General features: G+C 35.3%; 1 protein-coding gene across 6 annotated transcripts; it reads left to right on the forward strand.

Annotated features, from left to right (window-relative positions):
* The first annotated feature begins 2,610 nt into the window (after positions 1-2,610).
* On the forward strand, positions 2,611-22,943 carry ATXN3 (ataxin 3). 6 transcript variants are annotated; one of them, XR_455887.4, is made up of 12 exons: positions 2,611-2,729; positions 5,393-5,557; positions 6,191-6,235; positions 8,174-8,259; positions 8,743-8,809; positions 9,612-9,699; positions 9,953-10,085; positions 13,618-13,793; positions 16,398-16,521; positions 18,132-18,217; positions 20,392-20,553; positions 21,147-22,943. XR_455887.4 is itself a non-coding variant. In XM_007422540.4 (11 exons), the coding sequence occupies exons 1-11, from the start codon at positions 2,706-2,708 to the stop codon at positions 20,484-20,486; spliced, it is 1,089 nt and encodes a 362-aa protein (XP_007422602.1). In that variant the 5' UTR covers positions 2,611-2,705; the 3' UTR covers positions 20,487-22,943. The 6 variants fall into 6 exon arrangements, 2 of the variants coding, with proteins under 2 accessions (XP_007422602.1, XP_088001355.1); XR_455889.4 differs by having other exon boundaries at positions 21,304-22,943; XR_003086677.2 differs by lacking the exons at positions 20,392-20,553; positions 21,147-22,943 and adding an exon at positions 16,811-16,895 and having other exon boundaries at positions 18,132-18,223.
* Positions 22,944-24,139: the final 1,196 nt, after the last annotated feature.

The following is a 24,139-nucleotide window of genomic DNA, read 5'->3' on the forward strand; positions in this document are numbered from 1 at the left end:
TCAGTCATTTTTTCCCTTGCTGGACAAAGATTCTAAATGCACATTATTTCATTGAAATCATCAGTCTTAAGCTGGAACTTTCTTTTTAACATTGTGAGGCAAATATACACCTTAGGAAATCATAATAAACCTGACAGAATTCACATATGAACAAGAGGTATAAAACTCATGTTGCATGGAAGAGCAAAACATCTCCTTCCATTGTTCCAGCACATTGAAATCTTCAGCTTGGGTATGGAGTAATTGTTAAATAGCAACATGGTTTAAAAGATACTTTTAAAACAAGGTTATTCAATACTAAAACCTCAATAACAAAATGTTTAATTCCAGAAAGGCTAATGCATTTTTATAATATATGCTTTTCTGAACTACTTCATCAGACATGCAGAGTATTATCTTTAGAGATAATAACTATTTCACCCATGGTAGGGAAAGTAGAGCAACATAAAAGGGGAGATTAAGAGAAAGTGAAACCTAGGAGAGTAAAAATGTAAGGTTCACACTCTAGTCTAGATTTAGACCTCATACAAAATGCTCTAGGTAAATAATCTTAAACCCTAGGGTAAACCATGAATACAAATCATGGTTAAGGACTAGGTTTGGACACCAAGATAAAATTGAATCATATTGTTGCCTAGCACATTCTACAAAGTAGATTTGGTGCCAGAGTGGAGAATGTATATAGCCCAGGGCTGAATTGTTTGTTTCTTAGTGTTCTCTGAACTTCTCTTAGTTGCCTCTTTCCAACAAACTGCTGTTTAAAGGAAGAGGCAGTAGAATGCATTTCAGGACCATAAATGTTAGTTTGAATACTATGCCATAATGATACATTCACATGGGATTCTCTATGCTTTCCCCATCCTGTCATCTAACGCAGATGGCATCTGCATCTTAACACTGTTCTCTTAGACTTGTGATTCTTGATCACACTTGGTGATGTTATTTATACACCATACTTGTATAGTGGCCAATCTTGTGACTCCCTAAGGCAAAAGTAGGTAAAACAAAACCATTGCAATAACTTCAAATGTGTATCTGAAAACCTGTTTTGCTGCAATATTTTATAGTGCCACTATCCCAATTTTATTAGGAGAAAGTTGTGTGCGTGAATTTGTTTTATTTTTTATTCAGAAGTTCCCAGAGGTGATAGCTTGATGAGGCAGGATCTTGGCGTTCTTTTTTTAATAATAATTTTTATTGAAATTTACAGATACAAAGATAAAAAACTAATACAAACTAAGGAAAAAGAAAAGAAAAAAGAACAAGTGCAAAGAAAAAAAATGGTAAATAGTAAGGAGAAAAGAAAAGATATATAAAGAAATGACTTCCCCCTTCATCAAGACAAGTATAATTTTGGAACTTATCACCTCCTCTGATACTACAGCAAAAGATCTCTTCCCATATCTCATCTTTTATCTATAAACAAATTTTAAAGCTTGGTCATTCAATCTTAATCAGCAAGTCCATTAAGAGTTACCAAAAATAATATATTTTTGTTGTTGTTTAGTCGTTAAGTCGTGTCCGACTCTTCGTGACCCCATGAACCATATTGCGCCAGGCCTTCCGGCCCTTCACTGCCTCCCTGAGTTTGCTCAGTTTCATGCTCATTGCTTCAGTTATGCTATCTAACCATCTCATCCTCTGCCGTCCTCTTCTCCTTTTGCCTTCAATCTTTCCCAGCATCAGGGTCTTCTCCAAAGAGATCTCTCTTCGCATTAGGTGACCAAAGTATCTGAGCTTGAGCTTCATTATCGATCCTTCCAATGAGCAATCAGGGTTGATTTCCTTTAAGATTGTCTGGTTTGACCTCCTAGCAGTCCAGGGGACTCTCAAGAGTCTTCTCCAGCACCACAGTTCAAAGGCATCAATTCTTCGGCGCTCCGCCTTCTTTATGGTCCAGCTCTCACAACCATACATTACTACTGGAAAAACCATAGCTTATTCCTTTCCTTTAGCTTTAATACTCATCACTTTCTCTGAAAATGCAACAAAAAATCTCTTCCCATATCTTTTATCTATAAACAAATCTTTAAAGCCTGGTCATTCAGTCCTAGTAAAAAAAAAATCCATTAAGAGCTACCAGACACAACATGAGGATCTAACCTAACCTGTTCTTTCAGGTCTCCCAACGGTACACTCATCGCCACTACAAAACTGAGTCCCCCCCCCAAAAAAAATCTATTACTTTAATCTTTTAATCTAGGGCTACTACATCTGAGCTGCTAAAATCCAGACGACCGCTAAACGGAAACAGAATTACAAAAAACTCTACATTTGGCAGCCCAGATCTGGTAGTCCTGCACATTAAAACGAAAAGCGATAATATAAAATAATCGCAATGATAGCAAACTACCGCCACCGCGAACCAATTCGCAAATACAGATTATGCTCTTTCCCCGGTGTTTGGCCCCCTCTGGTGCTGCCCGCTGTATTTCTCCTCCGCGAGGGCCCCTGAGACGCCGGAATCCGGCTGCGGGCCGGCGGAGAAAGCTGCGCAGAGCGCGGCAACGGGCTCCGAGGCGTTTGTTGCGCTCATCTAGGCGGGTCAGCGGAGGGAAGCCGGGCTAAAGCAGGCCGAGCTTGGCGGGACGTAGAGGTAGCCCCGGCGATTGGCTGCAGTGGGTCACGGAGCAGAGCGTGGCTTGATTGGCTGGGTCGGGTCATGTGGTGTGGAAGCCGATGGTGGCGGTGGGAGACAGATAAACATGGAGGCCATCTTTCACGAGAGGGTGAGTGAGTCTTTTGCCTTCGCCTAAAGAAGGAGGGATGTGAGGTTAAAAAGAGGGCGAAGCGAGAGGCTGACCCTATGAAGAAAGGCGGCTCGCGTGGAGCTTGCCCGCGTTTGAAACTTTGCTGTTTCGGTTCCTCGGGTAGTTCAGAGGCGATGGTGTGATGTTTACAAAAATCTCTTAGGCTTTTATATTTCATATTTAAGCTGCAGAAGGGGAAAATAAGAAAAAATAAAGCCAATGTCTTGTAATTCAGAGGTACTTAAAAGGCAAAGGAGGTAAGGGGCGAAGGTTTCTAATAGGTAGTAGGGGAGGCCGGTCCGCAGAAGCTTGTTACGATAAAGGTACTGTATGAGCTTCGAAAGACCTTTCGATCGCCAGTCTCGTGAGGAAAAGCGTTCACGTTTGTTTAAAACGGGTGGTTACTCTTAAGGTGATGCTTTTTAAAAGTACATTCCTGAATTGGGTGGTACAAGGAGGCGTTTTCTCTCCCATGCTTTTTAGTGAATCTTTTCGGAGTATCGGGGCCCCTAACCATGCTGGCAGGATCATTGAGCCGAAAACAAGAAAGTGGGAGCTTAACATGGAGGACAGGAACGTATGAATTAGTGTTACCAAATACTTAACTTGTTTGAGAGGTGCTGCTCCAATGAGAAGTGGTTCCATTTCATTGGAATGTATATACTCCGTATTTCACTTCAATTATTCATGTTTATACATGCAGCACAAGACAGTACTTGTTTTTTTTTCCTGCCTTACTGATTGAATTGGTCGGTTGTTTTGAAACTGTATGCCCCATGCATCTCTATAATTAAAATGACCCCTTTTTCTTTGACATCAACATTATGTATAACCTGAATAAACTGCTGCTGGGGGAAGATAATGGTTTGGTTTTTTATCTTTGTTTTGTGTGGTATGACATCTCTAGATATAAATTGTTTTAAAGATTAAATGTTACATTTCAGATTGATTCTGAAGGCAATGATATATTTTGGCCATTTCCTATCAAATAGCTTCTCCCCAAGGTTTTGGAAAAAGGGCATGGATTTAATAGCCTTATTAAGTGATTGTATCCAACCAACCTACTCTATTAGGGGACAACAGTTTTATATATAACACACATTTGCTGAGTGCTTCCTCCTCCCCAGAGCTGCGTGTCCCTATACAACATCCCAGAAGGTTGGATTTCTCTGACGTGAAACAAAAAAGAATCACTAGAAATGCTTTTGTACAGGCATGTTTGGGCCAGAGAGTGTAGGAAGAGTTGTACTATATCCTATTTCCTCAATGGGGTACCAAATGCTTTCATGCAGGATGTGAGTATAGTACCACCTTGCCATCTGTGTTGTTTAGCAACTGATACTGAAAGGTATTTAATGCTGGAGCAGTTTGGTCTAAGTCAAATTGATTTAAATCAGTAGTCAGGAAGACTAATAATTGAAATCATAGCCAATAAGATTCTGTTGTTGATGATAATTTCTACTAAAAGTCTTCTGCTTTGTTATAACCTTAATGCATATTCCTCAGTCCTCAGGGATAGAGGCAACTTTTATGTTTATATGTGTTATATATTATAAAAATATTTTTCTTCTGGTTTTCTTCTGATTAAATTTTATTTAAAAAACAAATAATTTGTTATTTGGTACCAAAACAGATATATACTGTCACAATTCTTAAGAAATGAACTAGCAACAGTTCAGTTAAACATGGATATATAGAGAATCATTTTGTTGTAATGTGCTAAACAACCATAATATTATACATACCATGTAAATTCATAATTTAAAAAGCAAATGATTTTTTTAAAAAACCAACCCTCTTCTGGAGGTACAGAGTAGCAATCATAACTAGTAGCCATTGATAATTTTATCCAAAAATTGACAACATGGCACTTGCGGCATCTTATTACCCAGGACACCTCCACTAATTTGTTTGGTCATTTGTATGCAGTTCTTCATTGCATGTGATAGCTCTCCCTAATCCAATATCTTCCAGGTGGTTTAAACTATTCTTATAGTTTAATTCTAGTCATACTGTTTGTGAATTATATTAGTGTTTAAGTCTGCCTATTACTTGTATATAATGCTGAATGATGTGCATATTTTCTCTTGGTAATAAGTAATAAGAATAAGTTATCATCAGTATTATGTATGACTTAATTTGCTAGGAACAGTAGAAAAGCTGTGTTGGAAAACTAAAGATGTGATTTGGGAGACTTAAATGATAAAGATTATGAATGTCTTTCTGCTATTGTATGTAGAAGTAGTTGGACTTGTTTGGGTACATACGTATATAAATATGCATAGATAAGTACATATGCACGCACGTGCATAAATTTCAGCAATGAATACTTCATTGGAAACAATGAGCTTTGTTTAAAATACATTGTCATATACAGAGTACTCATTTAATAGTTCAAATTGATATAAAATACATTAAAATATAGTGCAGATATGTTAAAAACACAGTAATAAAAATCCTTAAAGAAATCGTGAAGGAGGCTATTGCAGTACATCTGTTTTACCATCACTGGCAAAGCACAGACGCATGGTAACTTAAAACTTGATATGGTTTTAAATAGCATTTGAACAATAAAATGAATTATGAAAAGGCCATATAATAGTTACTGCATTTTTTTCTTTTTTCAATTTTTCATAATTTAGCAAGAAGGTTCTCTGTGTGCCCAACACTGTTTGAATAACTTACTGCAAGGAGAATATTTCAGTCCTGTAGAACTCTCTTCTATTGCACAGCAGTTAGATGAAGAAGAGAGAATAAGAATGGCAGAGGGAGGAGTTTCGAGTGAAGAATATAGAACATTTTTACAGGTAACAGTTCTTCATACGGATTTACATTTATCTGCCAGTTTGTGTTCTGCATATTTTCTGACTAGAAAAGCTTATATTGAAGCTGAATTTCAGAATGATAAAACGTAAAATTATCTGTTATCCTTCCTAGCATAGCATCCTCCAGATATGTTGGGATTACAGTCAGATTCTCAGTGAAGCTTCTGTTTAACATCTCAAAACATGAATAATTTTTTTTTTTTTTAGAAACTGGAGAACTTCAGGTACAGAGTTTCTTTTGTCCTAAGCTGCTTTTAAATTGGGGTCCACAAATGAGTATACAAACAGCAAAATGAGGAAGGCTACTGTAGTAACCATTAGGGTCTCAAATTTACCTGGTGGTGTCTATCTGCATAGTTTATCTGCTCTTTCTTGCTGACATAACCTGTAAATCCCAGGATGTCATAATACTTGTTCCAGCTATCTTAATTTGTCTGTTATAATCCATCCTGGTCTCATACCTTCAAAATGGTTTATTAAAAGTATTTTTAGACTGGTAAAGTTTAAGATTTATTAATTATGATTAATTGAATTTATTCTCTACTTCTGATTTCCCAGAAGCTTCTATAGCACATAGATTAATCTTCTCTCCTCTCCTTTGCATTTGCTGAACAGCAGCCTTCAGGAAACATGGATGATAGTGGTTTCTTCTCAATTCAAGTAAGCAGTCCCCATTTACTTTTTTGAAAACATTAAAATAGAACATTTGAAAATTCTTACTGAAATATACCCTGGGCTCCTATTTTAGAGCTGTTTAGGAGGCAGCTGTGTTCAATGGATAAATTTCTTAAAGTGAATGTTTGCCTCCCAAAATGTACAAGGAGCAAATCCATGGTTACAAAGAGTCCTTTGTATTTCAAAGCTACACTGTGGTTGCAATTCTGTAGATAGCTTCAATGCTTACATCCCACTGATTTTCAATGGAATTTTAGCATTCTAATAATTTATAGAATTTTTCTACATAAGTTAGGATGGGGCTGATTTCCAAAGTGGCAAAATGCTAATGCAATAAATTATTTGGGGTTTTTCCTGCCTTCGTTAAGCTGTCCTTTGGGGATTTAAGAAAATTTGCATTAAGTTGTTTCCTGGGTAAACATATGAGCTTATTTATTTGTAATCAGGTAATTAATAGAAATCTTCCTTTGTATGGTACACCAAGGATAGTGGAAGTGCACTTTTTATGTATATGTGTAAAGTATTTGTACTTTCCAAATTAATCATTAAAAAGTGGAAGAGATCTGCATACATGAACATGCCAGTGTAATTAATCTATTTATCTTCTCCTTATAGCAAGCTGTTTTTGGATGGATTGTTGTATGTAGTAAATAACTAGGCTAAGTAAATATTGAGTAAACTAGGACCAAAGTCTTCAGATCCATGTAAGTTAGTATATATGCCCTGCAGAGTACAGTAGTTTGTAAGTATCAAAATAAGCTTGTTGCTATATGCAAAGCTGCCTATATTTGTATCAGTCTGAAATCACTGAAGCTGGCAGACTTACATGCAACTTACCATTCTACTTATCTATAGATTGCTTTGCTTTTCTCCTACCTCTTCTACGGAATGTGGACTGAGGTGAATTTCTCTCTTTAATTTTCTAGCAGTTAGCAAACAAGTTTTATATTAATAATGTATTTCAAACAAGAAATTTAAGGACAAATTTATTACTTTGTCCCAAAATATGCAGGATGTAAATAAGCAGTTTTTGGTAGAACTCAGTGATGTCCAGAAATACACCTCTCATGCAAATAGATTCTCACTTACTGAACATTTAATTATTTTTAGTGGCATTTTAGGGTGGTTGTTAACATCTTGTGCTTTAAAAAATAGTTTAAATGTCTTTTGTAATATAAAGTAAAACTTAAGTTTACCAGATCACATTACAGCAGGCTCATTCACGAAGAACCAGATTTCTGCAGTGATTTACAACATTTGCATCTATGTAATTTGTGTAGTGATATAAATCATATAATTACACAAATGACACATATCGATGTAATTATGTATTATGTGTTTAACAGACATCCATGAATTAGGAAACTTCCTCCCCACAATTAGTCAGTTTAAATGGGATTTCACTGTATAAAGAATTATACCAGTAGGTTTTAAATATCTTGCCAGCTACACATATAGACATTCAGAATAAAATCGATGCTTCAACAGTAAATTGTTTGTATATAGCTGCGATAATAACAACTCAGGTATATATGTGATTTTTTTAAAAAAGAAAGTTAAGTTGTGTATTTGTTATTCATCCTTAAATGTGTTTTATATGTGGTCTGCTGAATGTAGATTCATGAAGGTTAGCTTCTTAATTATCTTAGCCCAATGATTTTCTTGTAATGAAATTTGATTTTTTTCCCCACTCCCAGTTTTGTGAAAACAGGATGGATCCAGATTTAGTCAGACTAAACCTATTAAAATCAGTGTGACTGTAGTCCTGACTACTGGAGTTCCATTGATTTAAGTGGTCTGTTCTGAGTATGACTATATCTAAATTCAGTTAAATATATTTGTCTTTATAGTTCTAAAATGGTTGCATTGCTTAAATTTTATAAGTGACTGGTTTATCTCATGAAAAGTGCTGTTTTTTGACAGGTTATAAGCAATGCCTTGAAAGTTTGGGGTTTAGAACTAATCCTCTTCAACAGCCCAGAGTATCAGAGGCTCGGGATCGATCCTATGTAAGATTTTCTCTTTTAGCTCCCTAATTCCATTGAAAAAATATTAACAGTAATGCAAGAAAAAAATCCCTATCCTTTCCTTCAGAATTTCTTTTGAAAATTATTATTTCAAGTTCTGGTTTTATCCACTCCGCATTTTCTTTTTCATATTATTGAGGCCTTACATATCCATTGTCCTCTGAGCCTTCATGACAACTCAGCATCTGTGGCATTATGGAATGCTGACTTTGAATGATATGTGGCATCATATCTGCTTAATGACCTCAGTGTGTGTCTGTATTTATCAAGCATATATAGCAATAAATATATTTCGAAAACAGTGTTGTTACAATATTCTGAACTATCAGTGTAGTTGAAAAGATCACATAATCTGAATCATAGCTTCACTTACTACAGTGTTTTTAAATACAAAAATGGTAACACTGATTAATACTTCTGTGCTCAAATATTTAATTCTGTGAATACTTTGTGATTTACTTTCAGAAATGAAAGATCTTTTATTTGTAACTATAAAGAACACTGGTTTACGGTTCGAAAATTAGGGAAACAGGTAAAATTTCTTTATTTTCCTTGTTTAAAATTGATGTCAAGCTTGCCATTGGAATCAGCTATAAATTCAGTCAATTTAGTGCAAGTCTAGTGGCAAGCACTGCATGCATGCACAGATAGATAGATAGATAGATAGATAGATAGATAGATAGATAGATAGATAGATAGATTTAATTCACCGTTAATTGGCAAAATGGCCTCATTTTGACATTATTCAAAAATTCAGATTTTAAGATGGGAAGGGGAACTGTTGTTTCCCAGAGCTGGTTTGTTCCTATTTCCATTCTGAAGCTGGAACTGATATAGAATGTTATAGATGACTTTTATGTTAATGAGTACTAGATAGCAGCAGCCAGATTTTTTGCTTGACATTTCTGATTCATCAGTTTTTCTGATTTTAAATCAGACTTTTGCCTCGCAGTAGATGTTTCCTCAGCAGAAACTATAATGTGTGCAGTTTCCTGTCACATATGCATGGCACTCCTTTGATTACAGCCTAACTTTTGTTCCTATAACTAAATGCTAATGCTTCCATTTAACTTGCATATAGTCTCTAAAAATGACTAGAAGAAACTACGAGTTTTTTATCTTACAAGCTACTTGCAAGCAGTCAAATATATACAAATAATACTATTCCATGGTGTAGTAATTAATACAAAATAGTTCATTAATTTAAATTTTAAATTGATTTGCATGTATATTTCACTTAACAATTCTTTTAACAATGGCTAGATGTTTTGCTATGTATGAAAATAAATTAATGATCATACTGCGTGTTAATTTTCTTCCTTTGCTTTGAACAGTGGTTCAACTTGAACTCTCTCTTGACCGGTCCAGAACTAATATCTGATACTTACCTTGCACTTTTCCTGGCCCAGCTACAACAGGAAGGTAATGCTAATTTTCAGATGCTGAACACTGTTATTTGAATGCAAGAAAATTGGTTGTAGTATTCATCTAAGTAAACTGTTTTCCTCTGTTGTTTGACTGAGGTATGCAGAATGGGTAACCAAATTGGCCAATATTTATAAAGAGGATTTTCCTATCCATTTGTACCCATCCCACTGTTAATCCCTGGTTTTTTTATATTAATTGTTACATCATCTTCCTTCATAATCTGTTCATATGCTTTTATCTTCCACAGGTTATTCAATATTTGTTGTAAAAGGCGACTTACCAGATTGTGAAGCTGATCAATTACTGCAAATGATTCGGGTGCAGCAAATCCAGAGGCCAAAATTAATTGGGGAAGAGACACTACAATCAAGAGATCAGAGGTAAGGGACTTCTGGGGAAGCAATGGCGAACTGAAGACGGCTTTGCTTTTAGTGGAGCTGATGACCACGGCAGAATAATGAGTCAACGAACAGATTGGTGCTTCAAAATTCATCCCCGGACAAAGGGGAGGACTTGGGATCGCCCATAAAGCTCCTTACAGAGGCTCCCCGTGATGAGACTACAAAACAGTGGTCTCCAGTGGGTTTAATAGCTCTGGGACCCGAGAGTGTCAACTTGCTTGAGCCGCTTTCAGAGCCTTCAAAGAGACCACTTCCTTTCTTAATCACTTCTGAAAATTGCTCGTAAATTGCTTTTTGGATACTAAGAACTTCAGAAAGACAAGTTTTATTTCACTGGGTGATTTCCTTCAATCCTCAACAAGAGAAATTTCCTTCAATCCTCAACAAGAGAAATTTCATGTAAGTTTAAGAACTTAAAGAAAAAAATTATTTGGAAATAAGCAGCAAAAGGGTGATTAGAACATTGATTTTGGAAAGTTCTAAATGGACTAAGGGGCTAGATTGACTGGAAATAAGATTTTGACATTAACTATAAGAATCCTTTCTGTGGTTTGTTTAAAATCCTATTAAAATATATGAAGATCTTGAAGTTAAGTGTAAGAAATCTTTTCATGGGAAAATAGTGTGGATAGAGAAAAACATGATAAAAGGAAACCTTGAAGACTGGCTACTAGAGGCAATCAGAAAGAACTAAAGATAACAATTAAAGGAGAAGACCCACTAATACAGAATGGAGAAACATATTTTAACTCTGGAAGATTTCAAGAATATTTGGCAACAATGTATTCTGAGCTTTCTCTTAAGATTGTCTGATACTATAAAAATGGGTTTTGAAGAGATAGAAGAGGATACAATTGAGAATCAGGCTGTTTTGGATATGGGTTTTAAAATGATAGAATACAAGAATAATATTGACAAAAATGCTACACAGGACTTACAAATGAAACCGGCTGATGTTTTAATAGCTAAAAGGAACATACAAATAATAAATCAGAAGAGTGACTTGGATGTGTGGATCTCAATGCAGAAGAGTGACTTAGACAACTTTCTTATTTTGGACTTAGAAAAGAGATGTATTACACTTATGAAGGAGTTTCTGATAAAAGATAGAGAATGAAAAGAAATCAGCTTTTGGGACATTACTTAAAACGAATAAACGTCAAGGCTTTTAAAACCAAAAAGAAGGATTATAACATCAGTTTGCTTGATCAAGGTTAAAATATATGATGTTTTTTCTTTTAGTAGTTTTTAATGGATTTTTCTTGACCAGGACTGAATGATGAGGCCTTAAAGATTTGTTGTTGGATAAGATATGGGGAGAAGATTTTTTTTGTTGTATGATTAGAGAAAGTGATGGGGTTATGATATTAAAATTGAAAGAAAGTGTTAAATTTTGAAGGAATTTCTGAGAGGAGATGAAGAGAAAATGATAAATTAATTTGTGAGATATTATTTTAAGGGTTTAAAGATTAAGATTTTCTGGTAGCTCTTAATGGAATTTTTTTTATTAAGTTTGAACAACGAGCTTTTATGGGTTTACTTATAGATATAGGATAAAATATGGGAAGAAGATTTTTTTCTGTTGTATTTTTAGAGAAAATGATAAGTTACTGTGTAAAGGAAATGAAATGAAATTGATTTACTTGTTTAATGTTATATATATTATTTCTGGTAACTTATAATGGGCTTTTGCTGATTAATATTGAATGATAAAGTTTTATTATTTACTAATAGATAAAAGATGAGATATAGGATGAAGAGATCTTTGGTTGAAATGCTAGAGAAGGTGATAAGTTACTGAAATTGTTTGTATCTGTCTTGATGAAGGCGGAAGTCATTTCTTTATATATTCTTTTTATATATTTTTCTTTTCTTCTTTTCACTTTTTATTGTTTCTTGTTTCTTTTTATGTTTTTCTTAGTTCATATTAGTTTTTTATCTCTGCATTTTTAAACTGTAATAAAATTATTATAAAAAAAGATCAGAGGTAAGGTAAATAAATGTTTGTATTTTAATAAGTGTTCATAAGTATTTTTGAATCCTGATTATGAGCAAAGAAAACAGCTAAAAAGTAGAAGGTACTATATGTTTCCACATGGAATAGACTAAAACTATGTTTGCCTATAGTAAAGTTATTATCTATGTCTAATAGGTGATATACCAAATACAAAATAAGTTTTGCATAATTTCTGTACATTTTCTAAAGGATTGGGGAATTTTTTCAAACTAAGGCTTAAAGAGAAGGCTTAGAGTACCTTCATAGCTATCCATCTGAATGCAGCTATTAGAACTCTAAATGAAGAAGATGGTGTCAAAGATGCTATATATAAATTCACTGACTGTTCATTCTGATATTCATCTTCTTTCTACCTTTTAAACACATACATCCTTCTCTCTACCACACATCCAGATATAGCACAGCATTTTTATTTCCTTTTGTCTATTTAGCTCATCTGCAAAAGAAGATATTTTGTTCCTATTAAGTAGCTTAAAAGTATCTGTAACATAATTTGTTTTATAGCAATAGCCTGTTGCAGTGAGCCAAAGTGCAGGATAGTTTGGCAGCTATCATATAGAATGTTGTAACTTGAAGAAAGGGAAATTCTCCAGAGGAAGGCAACCCATTTCCTTTTATTCTCTCAGTTTGTACATTCATGGATAGGATTGAGTGAATATGTTGGATAGTTAGTATTTTTTTCTGCAGAGTGGCTTTACTGCCAGTCTTAAACATTGTTTTCTTTAATTGTCGAAGGCTTTCACGGCCGGAATACGATGGCTGGTGTGGGTCTTCCGGGCTGTGTGGCTGTGTTCTGGAAGTTTTGTTTCCTAACGTTTCGCCAGCATCTGTGACCAGCATCTTCAGAGAGCAAGAGCACAGACAGGAGCAGTTCTCTCTGTGCCCAGGATGAGGTGACCCTTTTGTGGGTATTTATAGAGATCTGAGGGGGGATTGGGGGTGTGTGGTGGTGGGGTTAGGGGTGTGTGGGGGGTGGGGGGTTTGGGTTAACGAGTGGCTGCTTGTTTTGGTATCAGAATATGTGTGTATCTTCCCTGCCTAATCCCCAGGAAGATACACACGTATTCTGATACCAAAACAAGCAGCCACTCGTTAACCCAAACCCCACACCCCTAACCCCCCACCACACACCCCCAATCCTCCCCCTCAGATCTCTATAAATACCCACAAAAGGGTCACCTCATCCTGGGCACAGAGAGAACTGCTCCTGTCTGTGCTCCTGCTCTCTGAAGTTGCCGGTCACAGATGCTGGCGAAACGTTAGGAAACAAAACTTCCAGAACACGGTCACACAGCCTGGAAGACCCACACCAGCCATTGTTTTCTTTAATTCTTTCAGTATGGTAATTTAGAGAATCTTATTTGAGAATTAAATATGTATAAATTGATATTTTAAAAGTTGTATAATATTTTCCTGTTATTTTGAAAGTGAGTTAAATTTGTTTAATTTGGCTTTAGAATAAAACTATTGTTTCTACCTGTGTAATTTCTCCAGGGTGCAAAAAACAGACTTGGAACAAGCACTAGATGTTAACCAACACGTTGATAGTACAGTCATGTTAGATGAAGATGAAGAAAATTTCCAAAAAGCACTTGCACTAAGTAGACAGGAAATTGATATGGAAGATGAAGAAGCAGATCTCCGGAGGGCTATTCAGCTTAGTATGCAAGGTAAAACCTTATATTTTGATTTAAAAATTAATTGATATGCTGTATGTTTAATCTTATTCAATCGTAATACAACAAAGCAATAAAACTACACTGAAGTGCTTTTTTGCTTTTTTTTTTTTGCCTTTGAGTCAGTGTTGACTCCTGGCGACTGCCTGGACTAGTACCAGCAGTTTCTTGGCAAGATTTTGGATGTGGTTTGCCATTGCCTTCTTCCTAGGGCTGAGAGACAGTGACTGGCTGAAGGTCACCCACCTAAGATGGGACTAGAACTCCCAATTCCCTGGTTTCTGGCCGGATTTATTTATATATCAAATTTGTCACCACCCATCTTGTTAAAAAGCAACTCTGGGCTGTGCCTTAACCACTACATCAAACTGGCTGTCTCACTGAAAGATTATATACCTTTAAAATGTCCTAATCAGTAACATATACACACTTTAAAAATGAGTTGGAAGAATTGCTTTAGACTTAGCACAACTGCTAAGTCCAAAGCATTTATTCCAAATCATTTTCAAACCATGCACAGCCCTAGTAAATAACAGTATTTTATATAGAGATGTGCTTTGGATTTAGTTAGATCCTAAGTTAAATCAAGTTGTTTCAGAGAAATTTTTTCTCTAGAGCAGTGTGGGATTCTTTCTGAAGTGATCAAATGTAAGCATTTATTACATTTATTACTTATTAGCTTAAGTAATGATTTGACACTTTGGTGAAGAAGGCAAATAGAGTATCTGCAAAAAATTGTTTCTTTCCTTCTACTTTCACATACATAGGAAAGTGTGAGCAAAGTTGAATGATAAGGAACGGTTTACCAGAGCTCTGCAGTTAGAGTGCTTTGGTGGTAAAGTGGTGTTGGGTATCAAAATTAGCTTCTTTCTCTTTCTGTCCCATCAAAGCAGAAACAAGAAGAGTAATCTTGATGTTTCCTCTTAGTTCAATAACTGAATTCTGAGGTTTAAAATAGTGTGTCTCACATTAATATAGAAAGTGCCAGCTTTGCAAGACTGTTTTTAGGGAGTTATCTAAAAGATTTACTATCTCTGCCTTTCTATCTGCCTTATGCCAGGCTGAAATTCCTGGCCCTGACAAAGGTCCTCCTAAGGGCATGCTAACTCAGGAGCTAAGCATAGTTGCACATGTCTTTCAAAATTACAATACCACTTCAACTCATCCATCCATCACAAACATCAGTCACCTTTTTTTGCTGTGTAAAGATAGTTTAAAATAGTATATTCCAAGAGAATTGGTGTGGTGTAGTGGTTAAAGTGTTGATATACAAACAGAGAGAGCCAGTTTCTAGTCCACTCTCAATCATGGAAGCTCACTGGGGACCTTTGGGCCAGACATACTTTCTCAGCCCAGCCCAGCCTACTTCTCAGGATTGTTGTTGGGAAAATAGGTATTGTACTGTGCTTAGATATAATTGCATATCAATATACAGGTAGTCCTTGCTTAATGACCATTCATTTAATGACCATTCAAAGTTACAACAGTGCTAAAAGCTACTTACAGCCGATCCTCACACTTACGACTATCACAGTGTCCCTGCAGTCACGTGATTGCGACCTGGATGCTTGGCAACCAGCTCGTACCTACAAAGGTTGCAGTTTCCCAGGTTTGTGACCTTCCCAGCCAGCTTCCAGCAAACAAATTCAGTAGGGAACCACATGATTCACTTAACGACTGCATGATTTGCTTAATGACTGCTGCAAAAATATCATAAAATTGGGTGCAGTCACATGATGCCTTGCTTAATGACCACCCCGCTTAACGATGAATTTTCCAGTCCCTATTGTAGTCATTAAGCAAGGACTACATTAAGTGAATATCGGATAAAAATACTAAATGCTAAGATACAAGTGCAGATATTTTACATGCAACTGTTTTAAGTAGCTAGAATTACCAAGACTGTTGCCGTAGCTTTACACTTGCCTTCCTATAAATTGAAATTATAAGAAAATGTGTGTGTGGAAATACGAATCTGCTATTGACTAATTTTGAGCAGTCTTCCTCTATCTCATGTTAATCTTGCTCATATAAAATATACTGATAGTCTCCAAATTTAAAATATGCATTGCTGTTTATTATAGGACTTGAAGATTATTTGAAACATTAAGCTGGTAGCCCAGCTACTAAGTAGGATTATATTAAGTTAATAATGAAATACAGTGATATTAAAAGAACAGACTACTAGTACATGCATGGGATCACAGGTGAAAGTGTTCATTTTGAGCTTCCATTTATTCAGTAGCCAGGATGAGAGCCAGGATCATGTTGTGATTTGAGGAATGTCCTCCTTTAGCAAATCTAGCCGGCACCAGCCTTTTTATTGCCAGCAATGGAGGAAACCAATCTTGGTTGTTTTTCTTTTTACACTTTAAAGTATGGTTGATGGCAGTTGCTTTTGTTGATATGTTTTTATTTTAGATTTTTATATTGTTCCTTGTTATTGCTGTTTAATTATTTTATTGTATCATTATTATTGTACAAATTTGTATTGTAAACTGTTTTTACTTTATCAGAAACATAGTTATTTTATAAAAAACATAGTAAATATCCCTGTCAACTTAACCTTCCCAATAAGTGGGTGTGTGTGAATTTTAGGAGAACATCGAAGTGGCTTCTCAGATTATTGCCCACAGAACATTCCACATTCATCTGCAACAGGCCAAACTGAATCTCTCCCATCAGAAGAATTGCGGCGGCGAAGACAGGCCTATTTTGAAAAGTAATGTAAACTGTGTAAAGCATCATTTGTGGGTGGCAAGCCCCAGAAGCCTTTATTAAGCGATATTACTTTCTTACTTGGTGTTTTTCAGGTGTTTTGGATTATAGTTCCCATTTTCATGAACACTGACCATGCTGGTTGGAACATGGAATTGTAGTCCAAAGTACTAGGAGAGTGCTGGGTTGTTTTTTTCTGAATTAACTCGTACCAGTGTTTAACTGGTGTTTAAACTCCTGAACCACTTACTCAGTTTTGCAAATATCTTGATTCTTTTGGCTTGATATTATAGTACAAGACTGAGGCACCATGCTGGCTGCAGATAGCAGGACTTCCGTTCTTGGGCAAATCACGCTACCTACGTAACTAATTCATTGGTCAGTTATATAGATGTTCCAGTTTGAAATGCAAGTGAATGTATGATGCTTTATCATGATCACATAAATCTTTTTATTTAGGGCAATGTAAATTATGAACCAGTAGCAATTAGATAATTTCTCTCTATTCCCATATTTTTGTGTTCATTCATTCATTCATTCATTCTTGGCAAACTTCATGTTTTCTTGTTCAAAAGAGTGGTAGCAGTGTTACTATTTTTAACTGAAAATGCTATACTGCCTGCCTCTTGATATCATTGTTTTTAGTGCTTCTTTTTAATAAGACTTTATTTCACAAGCATATTACTACAGTATGTCTGATTTCTCTTTTGGCTTGTTCTAGACTATAAATTAACCTGGATATGGTACCAAAATACATCTCCTGTTTTTATTATGTATTGATAAAATATATTCATTAGCAATTGGTACTCTTATAATCCATATCTATTTTGTGCTTATAAATATACATATTTTGTAATTATCTTTTTCATTTTTATTTTGAAGAATGTTTGTATGTTGCATCAATTCAAGGAAAGTAATAACTGACAGTGCATCTTCTGGAAACAGGGAGACTTAATTTCCTCTAATAATCATCACTATAATTGTTGTCCAGAAGCACATTCTAGTAATGTGCCAAACTCCATATTTTATTTATTTTTTATTTTATTGTTAAATTTGTATGCTGCCCATCTCCCCCCAATATCCTGGTCAGAGAACTTTCAGGTGTTCCTGGGAATGTTTTTTGTTTCCTTTTTTCCCCTAGAATGCACTGGTTTAGCCTTTTTAGGGATGGTTTGTCTTCTGGCTCTGGAATTGGAAGTGATTCCCAGTATTTTCTGAACATACTCTCATCTCAAAATATTGTAGTGTTGTATGTTCTGTGTTAGGAGAAAAATGAAACCTAGGAGAAAACACCAAAATGTGGACTATGTCAACACTTGATAGTAAGCTTGTTGGCTAATACTCTGGGATCAGTACACTGTAGCCATTTACACCTATCCAATCAATTTTTTTAGAATTGGATATTTTAAACATTACATATATTTATGTATCTAATTGGTAAATTGAATTATATTGCTCCAGCTTCCTGTACTCTGAACCTTTCAAATATTACTCCATTATTAGGAAAAATTAAGTTGGATGAGGAAAGGCAAGGGGCATAGAGTTACAGACTTTTCTAAATATAATAAAAATTAATGCTGCATGTTTCTCTCTTTGATTGGTTGATTCTTTTAGACAGCAGCAGCTACAACAGCAAGTTCAGATTCCACAATTCCATGATGAACGAGCTACAAGTTCAAACACACTAGTTAATGACACAGGTAGTGCTTTTATTTGACACATTTTGACACATTTTTTCCAGTTATTCTTCCCATCAGATAAAGAGCCAAGGATATCTTTAACTTTGTTTAATACATTTTACAAATCTCTTATTAGCTTTCAGTATCATTGACTAGGATATCCTTTTGGGAAATGCTGTCTGAAATTTAGACAGCTTATTTCAAGAGGCACTTCTGCTCTGCCCTGTGGGAGTTCCATTTTAGTTCCCAAAATGCTATTTTGTCCTCAGTGTTTTATTTTGTACATCTTCATTATAGAGGTTATATAGAGAACAGTGTGTGATTCATGCCCAGTTCTGTCCTTTCTCATCAAATACAAGCATGGCAACACTTGTTCTGAACTGATGCTTGAACTCAGTAACAGATGGGGTGACAACTAATAAACTGGGAAGAATCTGTTCAGTCTGTTCTAAATGGGATCACCCCTCTTGATTAGATTTGTAACTTGGGCATGTTCATAGAGTCAGTTCTAAGCCTGAGGGTCTCAGTGCCATGGTGTAAATGCACACTAGCTGCCATCCTATTCGGGTGTCATAGATACCTAAGTTCCATTAGCCATTCATTGAAAGTCTGTTGCTGGAGCTTTGCAATGCATTGTATATGGGACTAACCTTAGAAAACTCCAGTTTGTGCAGAATGCACATTGGAACTGCCCATTTTGAATGTTATCACTCTAATGTTGTGTTAACCACAGGGGTGGCTGGTATTTTTTCTGCAGTTCAGTTCATATTCACCTTTAAAGCAGTAAAAGGCTTGGGAACAGATTACCAGAAGCAGCATATATATTCTGTTTGGAGGATCTTTTCTGGGTATTATCCAGAGAATGAATAATGAACTAGAATGAATAACTAACTAGGCTCATGAGCCATTGTGGTATAGTACTTAAAATGATGGACTGAGACTAGAAAGAATCACATTTAAGTCCTCACTGATAACAATATGGCCATTTTCTTTTAGCCCAGCAGGAAATGTGGGCTATAAATGTAATAGAATAAATAAAATATTTTCTTTCTTTTAGAATTTATATCAGCTTTATTATTGTTTTTGTTGTTTGGTTTGGTTTACAGTTTTGAACTGTTCTGAAAACGTGCTAGTTCTGCAGTAGATGTACAAACTAAATATGCTTTAAGGGTTTTATATTTTTCTAACTTGGAGCTTTTTCTCATAACTCAATATTTGCTATAGCAGTTGAAAGAGTGATATGAAGCATTCCTTCCTTCTCCTTTGTATTGTATTTGTAGAATCAGCTAAATGAGGTCTATCTTATTCTACTTGTTATATCAGCTTTCATCCACTTTGTCAATCTCCTGATCTATTAAACCACAGCTGTCATTGTATCTAGCCAGTGTGGCCATTGGAAATTGTATCTAGAAATATTAGAGTTGTATCCGATGCATCTATAAGGCATCAAGTTGGTAGTAATGCTTATACATGCACTTCAGTGTATACTGATCAGTTAAATTCAGCATCAGTCTATGCGATGACTTAAACATTAATGCTATTTGGTAAAAGCTAATAAAGCATTCAGATGTAGCTCAAAAAATCCAAATAGAGTCAATAGAGAAGGACATCTATTAACTGTGGTTCAAGGCTTCCTAAACCCCACATCCTAATTTATTTTCTTGACTAATATTAAGCCAGGGTTTTCCTGTTGAGAGGAATCTGTGGTTGAATGCAATCTTCAGTCTTCTCTCTGAACCTACGAGCAAGAGGAGAGAAGGAAAAAAAGCAAGGGGAAAGTCATGACCCCAGTCCTCTTTACCAATATCCTAAACCAGCAGTGGAGAACTGGATTTAGTTCTAAGTAAATCCAGCCTCCTACCTGACCTGGGAGACCATATGACATTGCAGAGGTTTAATTGACATCAGTCTGTCAGATCATTTATGCTTTGAGTCTTAACTCCATTCTCTTTAAAAGGGGGCACAGGTAAAGTGGATCTGATCCTGCTTATACTCCAGCATGATTGCTAGCAGAAAGTGGGGCAACAATTAATAGGTCTTTGGGGAATTGCTGGATAGGCCAGCCTGGCAGCAAGAAGTTCCCCACTCCTGTCTTGCACTAGTAGCTTTGGGCATCTGAATTAGATCATTTTCTGTCTTTTTAAATGACTGATGTTCTAGAACCTAATGTATTTTATTTTCTTATTTCTTCTCAGGAGTTGATATGAGTGAAAATGATATGCTTCAAGCCGCTATGAATATGTCCTTGGAAACCGTTAGAAACAGCTTGAATACAGAAGAAAAGAAATGACAAATACTTGTATTTATTCTAATCTGAACACTACATTCTGTATTAATTCTGTGTGGGTGGCATAAAGGTAGGGTTCATTTCATTGATGTACCAAAGCAAGATACAATCTTGAAATTTCAGGCTAAGGATCAGAATTAAAAGACAATTTGCTTATTATAAATAAAATCTCATTAGTTTATAGTTATACTGTTGACCTTATGGGTAGTTCTAATTCAATCAGAAGAACTGTACATGAGAAAAGGGGTATGAATATACCATAAAATCTCATCCAATATTTTCCTGATCCATAGATAGATCTTTGTATGGGGAACAGCCCTCTCAGTTCTTGTAGATTTTGTTCTTAACAGCAAGACCAGACACTCACATGATTATGCAACAAGGCCTTGGAACTTTGCTAAATAAGATTATGTGACATCTAAAACTTTGTAGTTTCACATATATGCTCAAAGGCATTCTAAGTACCATGTTTAGAGTGCACTTCCAAGGTTCCAGAATAACAGGCTGAATACAATACAAATCACCTTTCACTTTTGAGAGATATTTGAATTACATTATAAATCAGCAGTACTAATATTTGTTATCCTTTCAAATAAGAACCACTTATAATCCATCTGATTTAATGTTTTATTAATATTTACAAAAAGGTCTCTTTAATTCCAGAATATAATCAGTTAACAACATTTTGACTAAGAATAGCAAGAGATTTGCAGACCATCAAGCCTATTTTGGAAGACTTTAAACCATATAGATAATGATAGAGTGTTATAAACATCATCATGAAATGGAACATCCTGCTTTTCTTCTCCTGCTCCTCCAGATCTGCTTCAAAGCATTCCAATCTTCCAAAGCTGATTTGATGGGCACACAGGAGGAACCCACTCCAATAGCAGACTCAAGACTTATTCCTTTTTTTGCTCTAGAGAAGAAAAATGCCTTTAGTATTCTTTACTAAATGTTGGGCAATCCTGGCTATGATGCACTGATCTAGCATATATATTCAGCCAACACCTAGAATCTGATTAACTGAGGTCAAAATGATGGATATAGTTGATAAATGTTACTGTAATTCTTATTTCAGCTCGATATTAATATTTTATTTTATCCTCTCCTGTTGGATATTTTTATAACTATTAATACTAGCAAGCTGAACATAAGTTGTGTTGTACTGAGTCAACCTATTGGTCCATTTAGGTTAGAACTATCTACTCTGATTGGCAGTGATTCTCCAGTGTCTCAAGCAAGAATCTGGTCCCTGAATTGCTTTTAATGGGACATACTTGGAATTAAACCTGGGACTTCTGCATGCAAAGCATGTGCTCTGCCACTGAGCTATATTCTTTCCAAAATTCCAGATTAATTTTGGAATGAGGAAATTAAGGAAAGATTTTGATGCCATGACTTCAGTGCCACATTATTAACGTGCACAACTACCATCTGAAGTGAACCCCACACGGTTACTTATGTGTTAAAAATGGATATACATAAATGAATGTGTATGAGTATGTATTTTATCAGATGTTAATGAATGTCTTCTTGTAACAGATTTGCAGCTTATCATGAATGGTCTTCATTCATGCACCTTACTGTTTATTCTGTTTCTGTTACCAAGGGAAACTGGGAAGCAAATTCTGTAAGCTAGTTTTATTCTAATAGTGGAATATACATTTGATATAAAAATTATTATTGCAGGATGACTGAATTTGGCATTCTGTATTAGAAAATAGTTTTCTTTTTTGTAAATGGTGCTTTAAGCATATATTCTGTTTACATATACATATTAAGACTATAGTTTTGGATACAGGCTATACTCATTAAACCTATGGGCACTTGCCAGAAACACAAAAAAAATCTTGTGAAATTTATTAGATTTTGCTAATTATTTTAAAATTATTATACTGCACCATGTTGATGTGTCATCCCCTGCTACTGAATGATAAGTAACTGTATGCGGATATATGGTACTATAAAAGAATAATACAATATTAAAATTGATTTTGATAATATTTGTTTACAAAAAAATTCTTTAAGTGGATAGTTGAATATGGGAACCAAATGCCACCTTATTTTCATGCTTCATATGTTGTTGATTTCTGTGAAACTGTTGCAGAAGTAGAGGCACTGGGGTTTGGGCCAGGGATAAATACTATAAAAGTGTATCTAGCTTTGCCAGTCAATAAACTGAAGGGTAGCTATGTTTGGATCTATCTAATTTATTTATTAAGAGAAAATTAGCTTACCATATTTAATGCATGTTGTTTGGGGGGGGGGGAAACAGCATTAGTTACATAAAGCTGTGTGCATTCACTTTAATTTAATTATGTTTAAACTATTACTTGAAAACAAATATATGAAAAGATGTATAGAAGCCATGAAATGAAATCATACTAGTCTGTAAAAATCATAGTTTTATTTTTTTATTACTTTTCCAATAAATTGTGTCCTTCTGGACAAGCTGAATCTAGATGGATTTAGGTCCACTTCTTTCAAATGTATCTCTGCACCAAAGCAAGATATCTTTTCAAAACATATATATACCATATAAATTATAAAGCAAACATTTGAAAAATAACTTTTCCGTATAACATGTGCACTTAGAACAAGGTGGAACTCTGCTTTAAGAGTCAGCTTGTGATAAAAAGTTGTGTGGTTTACATAGAATTAATGCAGTACCTTTTGGGAGAGATAGTTTTTAGTAATTTGGAAATGCAAGGTTCTGTTATATGGACAGTCTTGCAGAATTTAGCTTGAAAATGCTCTGAAGACCATGTGATCACAAGCTTTCTTTTTGATACTGATTACTATGTGATCATAAGCTCTTTATTTCTCTAACTGGGGATTATATTAATGGAAAGCCTTGAAAATTGTCTACCTGTAATAGTAAACATTCCTAAAAATGAAGAGTGTAGAATCCACATTTGGTGGAAGACCTGAAAGAAATGTGGATTTTATTCATAACCAAGGCCTTTTTTTTTTTTTTTTTACATCCTCTCATATTAAAGTTACATTTATGGTGTTTTTTGTTTGTTTTCTTTTTTTGGTCCATCAGCATTCTAACCAGATCAATGCTCTAGAATTATTTATTTATAATGTTTATATGGCCGCCCATTTCACAAAATGACACTGGGCGGCATACAATAAAAAACCATAAATGACAATATTAAAAAACATTCCACAATTAAAACATTATCAAAAGGCTAGGAGAGAGAGCATTAGATGTTACAAACAATGTAGCCACCCCATTAAATTACCATTTCCTTGAGACTCCCAAGCCTGTTGACACAGCCAAGTTTTGAGGGACTTCCAGAAGGACATCAGGGAGACCCAGTCTTACTTTGGGGGTGGAGATGATGTTCCACAGGGCAGGAATCTCGGTTCATTACTCTACTTGCTCTCAGTCAGACTTAGGTGTTTGGGGAAAGTATGTGCTTCAGCTATAGTCCCAATCTTTTAATAAAAAAAATGTGATATGTAGGATACAACTACTTTTTGTGTAAATAAGCTATAATTTGAGGGCAAAACAAAGTCCAGCTTACCTTCAGCTTAGTGATAACTAAATGGTTTCTTTAGGAACTTTTTGAAGACATTGGTGCTTCACACACAGGAAAGAATTGGTGCTCAATATATATATTAAAAAAAGGACTTTGGTCACTGGG

The sequence above is a fragment of the Python bivittatus genome, unplaced genomic scaffold, assembly GCF_059951505.1.
Source record: "Python bivittatus isolate LINGU-HERP-01145 unplaced genomic scaffold, Pbiv_v1 ctg000480_np1212, whole genome shotgun sequence".
Taxonomy (NCBI): domain Eukaryota; kingdom Metazoa; phylum Chordata; class Lepidosauria; order Squamata; family Pythonidae; genus Python; species Python bivittatus.

What these genes read in the sequence shown, in the direction of transcription:
- ATXN3 (XM_007422540.4), top strand. Translation starts at nt 2,706, where the DNA reads ATGGAGGCCATCTTTCACGAGAGG. An exon ending in GTGGTTTCTTCTCAATTCAA is followed by an intron (nt 6,236 to 8,173) that starts GTAAGCAGTCCC and finishes GTTTTTTGACAG; the next exon opens with GTTATAAGCAATGCCTTGAA. An exon ending in GGCCCAGCTACAACAGGAAG is followed by an intron (nt 9,700 to 9,952) that starts GTAATGCTAATT and finishes TATCTTCCACAG; the next exon opens with GTTATTCAATATTTGTTGTA.